The following is a 15,704-nucleotide window of genomic DNA, read 5'->3' on the forward strand; positions in this document are numbered from 1 at the left end:
GAGCATTGGGTGTTATATGCAAACAGTGAATTATGGAACACTACATCAAAAACTAATGGTGTGCTGTATGGTGACTAACATAACATAATAAAGAAAAACAAAAGTCATAAGATAGGTGTAAAAAGTAAAACTATAAACAAAAAGAATTTCAGTATAGTTGACATACAATGTTACATTAATATCAGGTGTACAATGTAGTAACTTGGTAAGTTTATATATTATACTATGTTCACTGTAAATGTAGCTACTATCTGTCACCATACAATGCTATTAGAATATTACTGACTGTATTTCCTATGCCATGCCTCTTATCCCCATGACTTACTCATTCCATGACTGGAAGACTGTATCTCCCACTCCACTTCATTCATTTTCCCATCCCTTCATCGCCCTGCCCTCTGGTAACCATTAGGTTGTTCTCTGTATTTTTAGGTCTGTTTCTGCTTTTTGTTTATTTATTCCTTTTTTTATAATATTTTATATATGACTGAGAGCATATGGTATTTGTCTTTTTCAGTCTCACTTATTTCACTTAGTATAATATCCTCTAGGTCCATCCATATTATTGCAAATGGCACTATAATATCCTTTATTATGGCTGCATAATATCCATTGTATTGTCTCTCTTGAGACAAAGCTGAAAAACTGAAAAACAAAGCCTCACAGTTCTGAGTTTCTGGGTTCTGGGTTTCAAGATGTCCTCCAAAGCTGTAGTAATCAAAACAGCGCAGTACTGGCACAAAAACATACACATACATCAATGGAACAGAGTAGAGGACCCACAGATAAACCCACAGTTATATGGTCCATTAGTCTATGACAAGGGAGACTAGAATATACAATGTGGGAAACACAGTCTCTCTAATAAATTCTTAATCTGTAAAATGATATAAAATTTATCCATCCCATAGTTTTTTTTTCTGTGAAGAATAAAAAATCTAAATAAGTACACCAAGTATTTTAGTACAGTGTTTGTACAGTATGGTTCTCTAGTACAATAGAGTTAGGGTATCAGTTAGCGAAATGATTAATGAGTGGCAAATATTGACATTATCTGATACTGGCATCCCGAAATCCCCATAAGCACCCTGAGTTCTCTTTAGTCAGCTAGGTTATTTCCCTTGATTCTCTTCTCTCTTTGTTCCAGGTGTTGTTTCATATGTTGGTGAAGACATGGAAAGGTTAAATCATCTTCACTACCTATTTTACCTGAATTCCAATTATCAGTCCTGTGTGGGGACTTTGATTGCCCCTCAGTGGGTATTGACAGCGGCGCACTGCTTCTTACCGTAAGTGACGGGGATCTGTCCACTCTGTTCTAAGGCTCCAAGGCTCCCCAAATACACATGTATGTGTTAGTGTGTGTACATGTTGGTGTGTACCTGCAACTATACCTCTTGGTATATAACTCTAGAGTATATAATTAGGAGTGGAATTTCTGGGTAATAGAGGATGCAGATGTTCACTTTTGTACGTCTTCCAGCAATTTATAAGCATTTCCCACATTGGGTATTGTCAGACATTTCTCTCTTTTGCTGATTGTGTCAAATTTCTTGTTATGCTCTTAATTTTTTAATCTTTATTAGTAGTGATGATTATTAGCATAATTTTTCTCCTTTTTCCTCTTCATCCTTTTCCTTCTGCTAATAGTGTTTCTTCAGGGAAATTCTCTTTCATGTTTTATGAACATTTCGTGAATTTAAAAAAATTACTTTGTAGGACTTCTATAAAGCTCTAGTTATTACTCTTTTGTCAATTACGTATGTTGAAAATACATTCTTCCAGTTCATGGTATCATCTTCTCTTTATGGTGTATTTTGATATAAGAGCTCTTAACTTGTGTATAATTCAATTTAACGCTTAAATTATCATCTTTATTTCTGATTAATTGGGTTTTGTGCCTAGTTGAGATTAACTTTATGATTCAAGATCAGAAAGATATTTCTTCATTTCTAGAGTCTTTAAAGGTTTGATTTTATATTTAAATATTTATATCATTTAGATTTGATGTTTGTGAATGATGTGAAGTAGGGATCCAGTTTCATTTTTTTTAATTATAGTAAGCTAAACATCCAAATATCATTTATCTAATGGTTCCTTCTTTCTCCAGTGACTGCAACACCACTTCCGTCATCTGTGAAAGTTCTTCTATCTGTACATGTTTTTGGACTCTCTATACTGCTCCATTGGTTTATTTATTATAGACCAATACCACAATGCCTTAATAATTATGACTTTCTCATAATTTGTGATGTCTGATAGGGTAGGCCAGCCATGTTTTTCTTTATCAGGAACACTTAGGTATTTTTTAAAATACATTTTGTTAAGTTCTATGAAAAACTCTGTTGGGATTTATTTGGAATTACTTTGACTCTTGTATCAGTTGGGACGAATTAATATTTTTCTGATAATGATTATTCATAGCCATGGATCTGGTATATCTCTTTACTTATTTTGGTTTCCCTTTGATGAATTTCAAGAGTTTTATCTACATACATATCTAGTACATATCTTATTAAAAATTTATTCTTAAAGTGCTTTATGTTTTTCTATTATATTTTTAATTGATGTACTTTCAGAAAATCATATTTTCTGTCTATTAGTAATGATGGAAATGCAGTTATTATAATAAGCTTGTATCATAAATTTATCTAATGGCTTGTTCTCTTGTTATATTCTCTTACTATTTCTAGTAATTTATGCATATGTTCCTTTGTATTTTCCACTAACCATCTTTGAAAAGGGCCATTTTCATTATTATTTTAATTATAAATAATTTTTATAAATTTCCACATGATTAAACCTTTCATGCCTAAGTTTAGAATTTGGTCGGGTAAATTTTGGAGGATAACTTTCCAAATTAAAAGAAAATCTTTGAGTTCTAATTTAATTGTTTTGTGGTCAGAGAATGTGATCTATGTGATATTGATTCTTTGATGAGAATTGAGACTTGCTTTTTAGACCAGTATAAAGTCAATTTTTATAACTCCTCATGTGTTTGAAAGAATGTACATGCTGTCATTTTAGGATAGAACTTTCTATGTCTATCATACTTTAATTGTGTAGTTCAAGTCTTTGGTATCCTTACTATTTTTTTTTTGCTTAATATGAATAATTTAGAGATTTGCATTGAAGTATTCTTCTATATTTAGATTGATCAAAATAGTCCTATACATTTATTACTTTTTGTTTTTTAAAAATGTTTTTTTAGACTATTTTATTAAGTATATGCAAGTTCAGGTACATTTATAAATGTAGGTGCTTTGTGCATTCCTAATAAATCAAAGCTATTACTATATATCATTACTTTCTCTCATATATTTAATATTTTGGTTTTATAGTCCATTTTTCAGATATTAATATGCCAATTCTGCTTTTTTTTTTGGTTGGTTGGTATTGTTCTGCTATATCATTTTATATCTTTTCTACCTTTCTGTATCTTTTTGATTTAAATATATCTATTGATTTACATATAGTAAGATTAAAAAAATACAATTTACAATTTCTATCTTTTAACTGGTGAGTTTAAGCCATTTTGTTTATATTGATTATTACTATACTCAGTCTTGTTTCTACCTATTTTGAATTCCTACTCTTTTTATATTTGTCTAAAAATGTTCTTGCTCTATTATTTGATTCAAATTTTAGATACCTTTTAATTCTTCTTTCATTTTTGTTGTGAAGTATACACACTTTCTATTCTTTTAGCCATTGCTTTATAAATTTTAATATGGAATTTAATGTAACAAGAGTCTAAAGTTATATAATATTCAAATTCCCTTTTTTGATTTCAAGTTTTTATTTTAATTCCTAGTTAGTTAATATTTATGGTAAAATTTGTGTCAGATATAGAGTTTAGTGATTCATCAGTTAAATATAGCACTCAGTGCTCATCACAACAAGTGCCCTCCTTAATATCCAAAGCCCATTTAGCCCATTCCCTGCCCAACTCCCTCAGTTTGTTCTCTATAGTTAGGGTTCTCTAATGGTTTGCTTCCCTATCTCTTTTTACCCTCCTTCCCCATGTTCATCTGTTTTGTTTCTTAAATTCCACATATGAGTGAAATCATATGGTATTTATCTTTCTCTGACTTGTTTCACTTAGCATAATACTGTCTAGCTCTGTCAGTTTGTTGCAAATGGCAAGATTTCATCATTTTTGATGGCTGAGTAATATTCCATTGTGTATATGTACACCACCTCTTCTTTATCTATTCATCAGTCAATGGATATTTAGACTGCTTCCACAGTTTGGCTATTACAGATAATGCTGCTGTGAACGTCAGGGTGCATATATCCCTTTGAATTATATATTTGTATCCTTTGGCCAAATCCCTAGTCATAAATTGCTGGATCATAGGTTAATTCTGTTTTTAATTTTTTGAGGAACATCCATACTGTTTTTAGAGTGGCACCATTTTGAATTCCCACCGTGTATGAGGGTTCCCCTTTCTTTGCATCCTGCCAACATCTGTTGTTTCCTGTGTTGTTAATTATAGTCATTCTGACAGGTGTGAGGTGTTATCTCATCATGGTATTGATTTGCATTTCTTTTATATTTTAATTGTTTTCAGTGTTCCAAAAGTCATTGTTTATGTGCCACACCCTGTGCTCCATGCAATACGTGCCCTCCATAATACCCACCACCAGGCTCACCTATCCCTCCACCCCTCTTCCCTTCCAAAACCCTCAGTTTGTTTCTCAGAATCCACAGTCTCCCATGCTTTATCTACCCCTCTGATTTCCCCCAATTCACTTTTCCTTTCCTTCTCCTAACATCCTCCATGTTATTCCTTATGCTCCACAAGTAAGTGAAACAATAAGATAATTGATTTTCTCTGCTTGACTTATTTCACTCAGCATAATCTCTTCCAGACCCATCCATGTTGATACAAAATTGGGTATTCATCCTTTCTGATGCAGGTGTAATATTCTATTATATATATGGACCATATCTTCTTTATCCATTCGTCTGTTGAAGGGCATCTTGGCTTTTTCCACAGTTGGGCAATTGTGGCCATTGCTGCTATGAACATTGGGGTACAGATGGCCCTTCTTTTCACTACATCTGTATCTTTGGGGTAAATACCCAGTAGTGCACTGGGAATTTACCCTAAAGATACAAACGTAGTGATCCAAAGGGGCACGTGCACCCAAATGTTTATAGCAGCAATGTCCACAATAGCCAAACTATGGAAAGAACCTAGATGTCCATCAACAGATGAATGGATCAAGAAGATGTGGTATATATACACAATGGAATACTATGCAGCCATCAAAAGAAACGAAATCTTGCCATTTGCAACAACATGGATGGAACTAGAGCGTATCATGCTTAGCGAAATAAGTCAAGCGGAGAAAGACAACTATCATATGATCTCCCTGATATGAGGGAGTGGTGATGCAACATGGGGGCTTAAGTGGGTAGGAGAAGAATCCATGAAACAAGATGGGATAGGGAGGGAGACAAACCATAAGTGACTCTTAATCTCACGAAACAAACTGTGGGTTGCTGGGGGGAGGGGGGTTGGGAGAAGGGGGGAAGGTTATGGACATTGGGGAGGGTATGTGCTTTTGGGTAAATTGGAAGGGGAGATGAACCATGAGAGACTATGGACTCTGAAAAACAGTCTGAGGGGTTTGAAGTGGCGGGGGGGTGGGAGGTTGGGGTACCAGGTGGTGGGTATTATAGAGGGCACAGCTTGCACGGAGCACTGGGTGTGGTGAAAAAATAATGAATACTGTTTTTCTGAAAATAAATAAATTGGAAAAAAAAATACCCAGTAGTGCAATTGCAGGGTCATAGGGAAGCTCTATTTTTAATTTCTTAAGGAGTCTCCATACTGTTTTCCAAAGTGTCTGCACCAACTTGCATTCTTCCCACCAACAGTATGGGTGTTCCCCTTTCTCCACAGCCTCTCCAACACTTGTTGCTTCTTGTCTTGTTAATTTTGGCCATTCTAACTGGTGTAAGGTGGTATCTCAATGTGGTTTTGATTTGAATTTCCCTGATGGCTAATGATGATGAACATTTTTTTCATGTGTCTGTTAGCCATTTGTATATATTCTTTGGAGAAGTGTCTGTTCCTGTCTTCTGCCCATTTTTTTGATGTAATTATCTGTTTTCTGGAGTGTTGAGATCAGGAATACGACAAGGATGCCCACTCTCGCCACTGTTGTCCAACATGTATTTTGAATTTATTTTTGTGTTTGGTATAAGAAAGTGGTCCAGTTTCATTCTTCTGCATGTGGCTGTCTAGTTACCCTAATACAGTTTATTGAAGTGACTGTCTTTTTTCCATTGGATATTCTTTCCCTTTTTGTCAAAGACTAGTTGATCATATAGTTGTGGGTCCATTTTGGGCTTTTCTATTCTGTTCCATTGACCTGCGTGTCTGTTTTTGCACCAGTACCATACTAGCTTGTTGACAACAGCTTTGTAATAAAGCTGGATGCCTCTAGCTTTGCTTTTGTTTTTCAAGACTGCTCTGCCTATTTAGGGTCTTTTATGGTTCTATACAAATTTTAGGATTGGGGGCGCCTGGGTGGCTCAGTGGGTTAAAGCCTCTGCCTTCGGCTCAGGTCATGATCCCAGGGTCCTGGGATCAAACCCTGCATCGGGCTTTCTGCTCAGCGGGGAGCCTGCTTCCTCCTTTCTTTCTGCCTGCCTCTCTGCCTACTTGTGATCTCTGGCTTGTCAAATAAATAAATAAAATCTTAAAAAAATTTAGGATTGTTTGTTCTAGTTCTGTGAAAAATGGTGATAATTTGATAGGATTTGCATTAAATGTGTAGATTGCTTTGGATAATACATATATTTTACCAATATTTGTTCTTCTAATCCTTAAGTATGGAATGTCTTTCTGTTTCTTTGTGTTCTCTTCAGTTTCTTTCATAAGTGTTTTCTAGTGTTCAGAGTACAGATCTTTTACCTCTTTGGTTAAGTTGATTATTAGGTATCTTATAGTTAAATGGGACCAATTATTTGATTTCTCTTTCTACTGCTTCATTATTTGTGTATAGAAAAGCAACAGATTTCTGTATGGTTATTTTATGGCTTGTGACTTTGCTGAATTCATGTATCAGTTCTAGTAATATTTTGGTGGAGTCTTTTGGGTGTTCTACGCAGAGTATCATGTTGTCCATGAATAGTGAAAGTTTGACTTCTTCCTTGCCAGTTTGGATGCCTTTTATTTCTTTTTGTTGTGTGATTTCTGTGGTTGGTACTTCCAGTAGTATGTTAGATAACAGTGATGAGAGTGGTCATTTCTGGCTTGTTTCTGACTGTAGAGGAAAAGCGCTTAGTTTTTCCCCCACTGAGGATGATATTAGCTGTGGTTCTTTCATATATGGCCTTATGATATTGAGGAATATTCCTTCTATCCCTGATTTCGTGAGCATATTTATCAGGATTAGATGCTGTATTTTGTTAAATGCTTTTTCTGCATCTCTTGAGAGGATCATATGGTTCTTATCCATTCTTTTATTAATGTGATGTATCACATTGATTGATTTGGGAATCTTGAACCACCCCTGCAGCCCAGGAATAAATCCTACTTGATTGTGGTAAATAATTCTCTTAATGTAGTGTTGGATTAGATTTGCTATTATGTTGAGAATTTTTGCATTCACATTCATCAGGGGTATTGGCCTACAATTCTCCTTTTTAGTGGGGTTTTTGTCTAGTTTTAGAATCAAAGTAATGCTGGCTTTGTAGAATGAATTTGGAAGTTTTAAATAGATATTTTTCTTTATTAGCTTTATTTTTATTTATTTTAGAAAGAAAGAGCATGTGAGTGTGGGGGGGGGTACAGAAGAAAAGAGAGAATCTCAAGCAGACTCTGCATTGAACACAGAGCCTGATGTGGGGCTCAGTCTCAAGACTCTGTGATCATAACCTCAGCCAAAATCAAGAGTCAGTTGCTTTGGGGGAAATCAGAGGGGGAGATGAACCATGAAAGACTGTGGACTCAGAGAAACAAACTGAGAGTTTTGGAAGGGAGGGGGGAGGGAGATGGGTAAGCCTGGTGGTGGGCATTAAGGAGGGCATGTATTGCATGGAGCACTGGGAGTGATACCTAGACAATGAATCTTGGAACACTGAAAAAAATAAAAATATTAAAGAAAAAAAGAGTCAGTTGCTTAACTGACTGAGTCACCCAGGCATCATGGTATTAACTCTTCTTCAAATGTCTGGTAGAATTCCCATGGGAAGCTATCTGTCCCTGGACTTTTGTTTTTTGGGAGATTTTTGACTACTGATTCAATTTCTTTGATGGTTATAGGTCTGTTCAAATTTTCTATTTCTTCTTGTTTCAGTTTTAGTAGTTTGTATGTTTCTAGGAATTTATCCATTTCTTCCAGATTGCCCAGTTCATTGGCATATACTTTTTCATAGTATTCTCTTATAATTGCTTGTATTTATGTGGTGTTGGTTGTGATCTCTCCTCTAATTCATGGTTTTATTTATTTGAGTCCTTTCTCTTTTCTTTTTGATAAGTTTGGTAGGGGATTATTAATTTTATTAATTCGTTGAAAGAACCAGCTCTTAGTTTTGTTGATTTGTTCTACTGTCTTGTTTCTGTATTATTTCTGCTCTAGTCTTTATTATTTCCCTTCTTCTACTGACTTTAGGCTTTATTTGGTGTTCCTCTTTTAGCTCCTTTAGGTGTAAGGTTCGGTTCTCATAGGCATTCTTACTTGTATTCTATCCATATCTCTCAGAGGGAACCATTATTCTCTTGTTTTTCTACCACAGTTCAGTTTTGCATACTATAGAGTTATCTTAAGCTGAAATTCACTCACTCTAACTTGCCTGAATCATCTATTTATCATGAAGACTTTTTTCAATATAAACCTCTCTATTTACTTATAAGCATATTTTATGATAAATTAAGTCATAAAATTAGGGGAAGGAAAAACGAGAAATAGAGGAAGGGTAAGAGAAAATATTAGAGGGCACCAGTTTTAGATAGTTATTAAATTAACACTGGAAGAACTAATGACTTCCCTTTAGCAAGACAGGAGAGTAATCTTTACAACAGAAAAAAGCAATTTGACAACCACAGATGCACAAGAGTTATTACAACTGATTTAAACAATAAGTTGGGCCTAACAATTCTAACAAGTTCTATAGCTAAAACCCCAGTGCTCGTTAATTCCCAAGGTATGGAAATGGATTGGTGAGGGTCATTAAGTGATCTCTCATTTAGAAAGGCAAGAGAGAAAGAAACTTAGTATCACGGTTTCTTCCTTTTCTGTTCTAATGTAAGAGTCCAATGAACAGTCTTGCTCTTGTCAAAATTCCTCCCAGTGGCCACTGCAATTTCATATTTTTCTGGAGGAATTATGCCAACTGGAGAGATATCATATGAATTTTAACACAAAGGGAGCATGTGTTTGGTATAGAGAACCAAATAGACTGAGATGATCTAATGAGAAGCATAGCGGTCAGTAAAAAACAACTTGGCCAAAGACCAGTCATCCCTACCTGGGGGTCCAGCAAAATCCTTCACTACAAGCAGATGAAACAACGTATGACAAACAAAGTATGAAACAAAGTTCTCAGGAACACAGCAAAACTAAGGAAAGTACTTATTATATCTAATGTCTTATAAAAGTGACTGAAAGCAAAATTTGCCTAAAGGATATTGCTCTGATGAGACCCTTTAAACTTGTCAGTCCTTGGGCTTAGCTCAAGGATGAATTTATCAGGCCTACTCCTGTAAAAAAAATATATATATTTATTTATTTATTTTGGAGAGAGAGAGAGAAAGGGAGAACAGAGGTGTGAGCGGGGGGAGGAGGCTGAAGGGAGAGGGACAAGCCAACTCTGCTCTGCATGCAGAGCCCCACACGGGGTTCAGTCTCACAACCCTGAGATCATGACTTGAGCCAAAATCAAGAGTCAGCTGTTTAACCAACTGAGACACCCAGGGCACCCCCCACCCTGTCCTATCTCTTTAAACTTTACAACTCTTCATAAGGTATCAAAGACAGACTGAGAGACAAATGATACTGTTGTTAGGAGACAATATAATCTTAGCATTTGGGAGCTCAACAAAAAAATTTGGTACTTAGTACCAGTGTGGTACTTATCTCACTCTTGTGGTTGGAGAAATGCCTGAGTGGGAGACTCAGGGGCCTCATTGGAGTGCCCTGTTCTGAATTTAGAGTCTTGAGCCATACTTGTGAGTGGATCTCAACTGGATCTCAGTGGAACATCCAGGATTTTTGAGGCTTGTTTTTCCAAAGGACCACCAGAAAAACCCTGTTAAGCCAGCAGTTTTGATAGATGTGAGCAGACCATAGTATATTCAGACAATCCTCCCTAGCTTTAGAACATTTAAACTCTCAAAGCTGTTACTTACTTCCTCTATACAATTTCACATTTCCTATTTCCCTCAATTCCCAAAGGAGCCTCCCTAACAGAACCTACTGTTTCATAAAAGCCTTGACTATCCATTTGCATTCTTCTTTCTACCCTTTCCAGGTCTTAAACTGGAGCTTCTCTCTAGAATTATGCTAAGAACAGAGCCAAGCCATTGCATTGCTTAACTCCTGGCAGGACCATTTACATTATAGTCTATGTGAATGCAACCCATTGGCTTGTATAATGCATAATCTGTGTGACCACATGTGGCAGCTACACATAAAGAATTAAGTGGACAAAAATGAGAGGAAAAGATTTAATGGGCTACCATAGAAGGAGTGTGTGTGTGTGTGTGTGTGTGTGTGTGTGTGTGATTAGCCTTGGGATCTGGGAGCATTAATTTTTTTCCCTTTTTCATTTTTCAGAGATCTTCAGATCATCTTTTATGGCAGTTCCACAAATATTCAAGACTTTACTGGGGAGTTTGTACCTTATGACAGGATCATTATTCACCCAAATTTTACTGTTACCTCTCCAAAAGATGACCTCATGCTGATAAAGCTACCTCTACCTTTTACCTTCTCCACCATGATTTTTCAGTTGCCTACTCGCAAGAATGCAATTAAAGATTGTTTGATTCACACTTGGTTAGACAACAAAAACTTTATTGGTGAGTGACTATAAAAAGAAGAGTTAGTTCTTGGATATATTCATATCTTTAGGATCTCTAAGGATTTAAGGGAAGGCATTGAAACTTATAGTACTAATGCCAGATTTCTAGGCACATGTATAAAGCTAGAATTGGAACAACAGTATTGGCTCTCTAGAACGGAAGAAGTGATCTTTAGAGTTTTGGGAATCAAATTCTAAATCAAGGTGTTACACGAATGTATCACATTGGCACACACCACAGGGATTAGAATTTGAAGTCTATGTTTGAGTATTGATTATAAGATTCTTTATAGGCTTATGAACAAATTCTTTCACTTCTTTGAATCTTAATTTGTGAATTGGTAAGAATCATATTTTCCCTTTACTTAGCAGGAGTGATATTGTTATCGATTACAACAATGGTAGTAACTACCATTTGTCAATCACTAATTACGTACCAGGGACAAAGCATCCTATACATATTATATAGTCATCATCACATATCATGTAGATAAGTTTCCTTGGGATTTATATCTTATAAGACAGGAAACTAAGATTCAGGGAAATTAATTTTCCAAGGTAATGAACTTGGTAATGACAGAGCTTGGATTCAGATCTTGTTTCACGTATGGATTGTCTTCTTAGCAACGACCCTTTGCTGCTGATCATCTGTCAGAGATGATAAATTGAGCAGGAGGATGTGTTTGATTCATGATCATTTATTTTTACTGAGAGGAAGCCCTGAAGTAGGGGGAGGCAGGATGCCTTATGACAAGGCAGATAGGAATCAAAGTCTCCTTATTTTTTGTGCTTAGGAAATTCAAAGCATAAGCTGCAAAGAGTCAAGATTCAACTGAGCTCTAATAAAAACTGCAAAAAATTACTGGGTGAAAAACTCCTTGAAAACATGTTCTGCATAGGACCCATGCTAGGAACCCAAGAGCCCTGCCAGGTAAGTCTTCTTACCTCGTTTGCCCCTAAGCTCAGTCTCTACTCTTTGTGTCTCTCATTCTTGGAGGGGCTGGATTTTTTAGTCAGGCTAGGAGCTCAGAGAGGAAGGGGCTGATGAATAATGACTCTTTCTTCTCCACCCTGTGATAGAGATGAAAGAAATAGATTTTGGGGGTGGAAAGCTATCTTTCAGCTACTGCCTGAAAATATTTGTGTAGGGATGACTGGGAGGTGTGGGGTCATTAAAGCAATGGAAAGAAGCTTTCATACTGTATTCTTCTGTCTTGGACCCCTTCGCATGGCAAATGTAGTAGCTTTCATTTTTGTTCAGGTGTTGAGGAAATCTCAGGTGGGAAGGAGTTTCTGATCCCTCTACTCTTATCTGGCAGGTGGTCACAGCGGCACCAGCCATCTGTGGCGGTGAATTACAAGGAATTTTGTCTTGGGAAACTGGATGTATTCTAACAGGATATGCAGTTGTCTTCACGGACCTACACAACTACATTCCATGGATCAAGAACGTTATGTCTACAAAATAAGCTGATCTAGAGCTCCACTGACACCCTTACCTCCCAGCTGATCCACAGCAACCACATTCGGGATCTCAGTCTCAGTCTCTCCTAGGGTCTAGGCTTGATTGGAGTTCCAAAAGAGATCGTTGATGACTCTTGGGTGTTGGCATGACTCTCATCTCTTTAACTGTTTCTTTGCTTATTCCTAACTCATGACTAAATGTTTATAACATGGAAAACCTGAGTGCTGGTCTCAGGAAGTAGATATCCTCCAGGAATCTTTTTGGATTCTACCAACTCAGATATTTCCATTAAAATACTCTCTGCCTTATCTTAAGAACACAAAAAACAAGTGGAATGAGGGATAATAGCTACCAGGAGTCGATTTGGGGAAAGTGTAACCATATAGCTGAGCAATTGCCAAAAGTTGGTCAGATAATTAGCAATTTTTCTAAAGACAGAGTGTCTCCTATGTAAGTATGTGTGTGTTTTTGTGTGCATGTGTATGGGTGGTTGTAGTTAGTTCCCATTAGTTACTTAAAGGATCTATAGAATTTCTTAGGTTTACTGAGACCACCCAAAGGTCCTTGTAATATTTGGGTTAAATAAGGATTTCTGTATTTTGAACAAAAGCTGCAATGCATATTCATAAGAATTTTTTTTTTCCAATACATTTTCGTTCTGGTTTACTGCTTTTTATTTAAAATCACACATACTTGCTTAGAGGGGTACAAAGTGGTGGAGTTCATGAGGATCCTGCCATTCGTACATGCCTCTGAATACACGTTCTGTACAGTGCACACACTTACGAGCGCACACTTTCATCCACAAGCATACTCACAAGATGCTTGTCATTCCAAAAATCTGTTTTCCATATGCTGTTTTTCATTAATCTGTGAGAGATTAAACTGATTTTAAACTAAAGCCTATCCATTTTCATATAAAATATTCAACATCCAAGAAATTTATCTCTGAAATGTGAAATGCATTTTTTTTTTTTTACCTTTTACCCCATGCTATGAAATACTGGGATTTATGATAATTCAAATTGCTTCCCAGTTGATTAAGTCACCTGTGTTTACAGGGCCACAAAACCAAAACATTTTTCTTTTCAAGACTCTCATGGGGCTCAGAGATAATGTGGGAAGTGCGTAGTATGCAGAGGAACAGTGTAGGAATTAGCAGCCATTACTGATTTTGACCGTTTCCACCTCTTTCGCCCTTTTATTGCCTAGTTAATTCCGACTAATTTCTGGTTGCTAACAATCCTTTTCATCCTTGTCATATGCCAGGTTGTGTATTGTCATCAGCCAATTGAACTAGTTGCAGGTAAACTTTTTACTGGGATGATCTTCCTAACAACCTGCCCTGAGTCCTGAGTCCTTCCTAACAACCTACCCTGAGGCCTCAGGCTTACAGACCTCACTTTCTCCATTCCACCGCCATTGTTCTAGGCTGAGTCAGGTGTTTTAATAAAAGCCTTTCCTGGGGCGCCTGGGTGGCTCAGTGGGTTAAGCCGCTGCCTTCAGCTCAGGTCATGATCTCAGGGTCCTGGGATCGAGTCCCACATGGGGCTCTCTGCTCAGCAGGGAGCCTGCTTCCTCCTCTCTCTCTCTGTCTGCCTCTCTGCCTACTTGTGATCTCTGTCTGTCAAATAAATAAATAAAATCTCTAAAAAAAAAAAATAAAAGCCTTTCCTTACTGATTGGGTCATAAACTCTTCAATTTTAAGGACTGTTTACTTTATATCTTCTGGACTTGAGTTTTTTATGTATGAATTTCCTTCTGTCTTTCTCATCTCATTCCTCAATTTGAAAAAGAAAAGGTAAGTCTGTCTATCCAGTTGTCCATCTTATCTTCTATCTATCTATCTATCTATCTAATCATTATCTCATCACCATCTGTGTATCTAACTGAGCCAGGACTGTTTATCATACTACTAATTTTTGGATTGTGTGAATATTTTGATAATTATCCTATCAATTTCACCTAACCTAAACTCTAATCCTGTGTATGATTGATTCCAAAGTTTTCTCTTTTTCTTCTTTCTTTTCTGTTTTTTCTTTTCTTTCTTTTTTTTTTAAACTATTCTCCATTTTAAGTTAGTCTACTAAGAATTTCAGGTATCACATCCACCTTCCTATTCTGATATGCCCACCAACAACTGCTCACTTTTATTTTGTTTCCTTTTTCTGTTTACATGGGCTAGGGCTAATGTTTCATGACTTTCTCTATAGTTTAAGTACTTTTCATTTAAATGGATCCCTACAACCAAGCTTCAAATTTCAGTATCGTAATTGCAGAACACAACTATGGGAACAGGAATGCTTGCCCTATTTGGTCAAGTGGATGGCTTTTCTCTGTACTCTGGTTCCCTGTCCTGTCTCCAACCTTGTGTTTCAGTCATGTCTCACCTTCAGATCAGGAGGATAGGGATCACCTCTTGGGTACATAATTTTTTTTATATAGTACTTCAAAGGTCTCTTCTAGACTCATGTGTCTATGTTACATATTTGGCTTTTATTTACCCCTCAGTGTGATTATGGGTCTTCATTTCCATTGGTTCCCTGGGTAAGCTCTTGTAGCCCACCATATTTATAACCACTTACTTGCCAATGATTTATATGCTTCTGACATCTCAGCTTTTCTTCCTCAGGCCACGTCCTTCTTTGGAAATATGTAGGGGGTTCATACTCAGTTTCCATAGACTGTGCTTCAATTCTTAGCGTAGGATTGACAAACTGTAAATTTGGAAAATCAATGAGCTTTGGTTTTTAGATTTGCTTTATCTATAAAACAAAAGAGTTAGACTTGATAATCTTGGTGGTGGACACTGTGACTGCCCTCCCAGCATCCACTCCACCCCTCCTCTGTAAGGTCACATCATTCTCTGGGGTATGGTCTGCACTGATTTAAACTTATCAGTGAATTCCCTGAGTTTGGTTTGGGGATGGATACATGAGGCAGTTTGGCTTATTAAATAACAGTCCCCCAAATTCGGTGTTGAGATAACGTAATGAGCTATTGTTGAAGCCTTGTTTTGGGCAGTGTGGCAGGTGAATGAGACTGATCAGAGTTGCTGGTGTCACTTGGCAGCCATCAGGGAAGCTGCCTGAGGATGAAGTGCATCCCCAGAGGTGGTCAAAATAAGAGAATTGCCCAGAAATGTAACTGAAGTCCTGATAAAACCATTCCAGAATTTAAGTCTTCTCTCTGGA

The 15,704-nt window shown here is 36.8% G+C and overlaps 1 protein-coding gene across 1 annotated transcript in view; it reads left to right on the forward strand.

The window, feature by feature from the left end:
- The window catches only part of LOC122904137 (probable inactive serine protease 58), a 57,830-nt gene extending 45,317 nt beyond the window's left edge, over positions 1–12,513 (forward strand). The window contains exons 3-6 of the mRNA XM_044244611.1: positions 1,148–1,289; positions 10,798–11,042; positions 11,839–11,975; positions 12,364–12,513. Of these exons, the coding sequence (XP_044100546.1) occupies positions 1,148–1,289; positions 10,798–11,042; positions 11,839–11,975; positions 12,364–12,513 (674 nt within the window). The remainder of the gene's footprint in view (positions 1–1,147; positions 1,290–10,797; positions 11,043–11,838; positions 11,976–12,363) is intronic.
- The last annotated feature ends 3,191 nt before the right edge of the window (positions 12,514–15,704 follow it).

The sequence above is a fragment of the Neovison vison genome, chromosome 4 (genome assembly GCF_020171115.1).
Source record: "Neovison vison isolate M4711 chromosome 4, ASM_NN_V1, whole genome shotgun sequence".
Lineage (NCBI taxonomy): Eukaryota > Metazoa > Chordata > Mammalia > Carnivora > Mustelidae > Neogale > Neogale vison.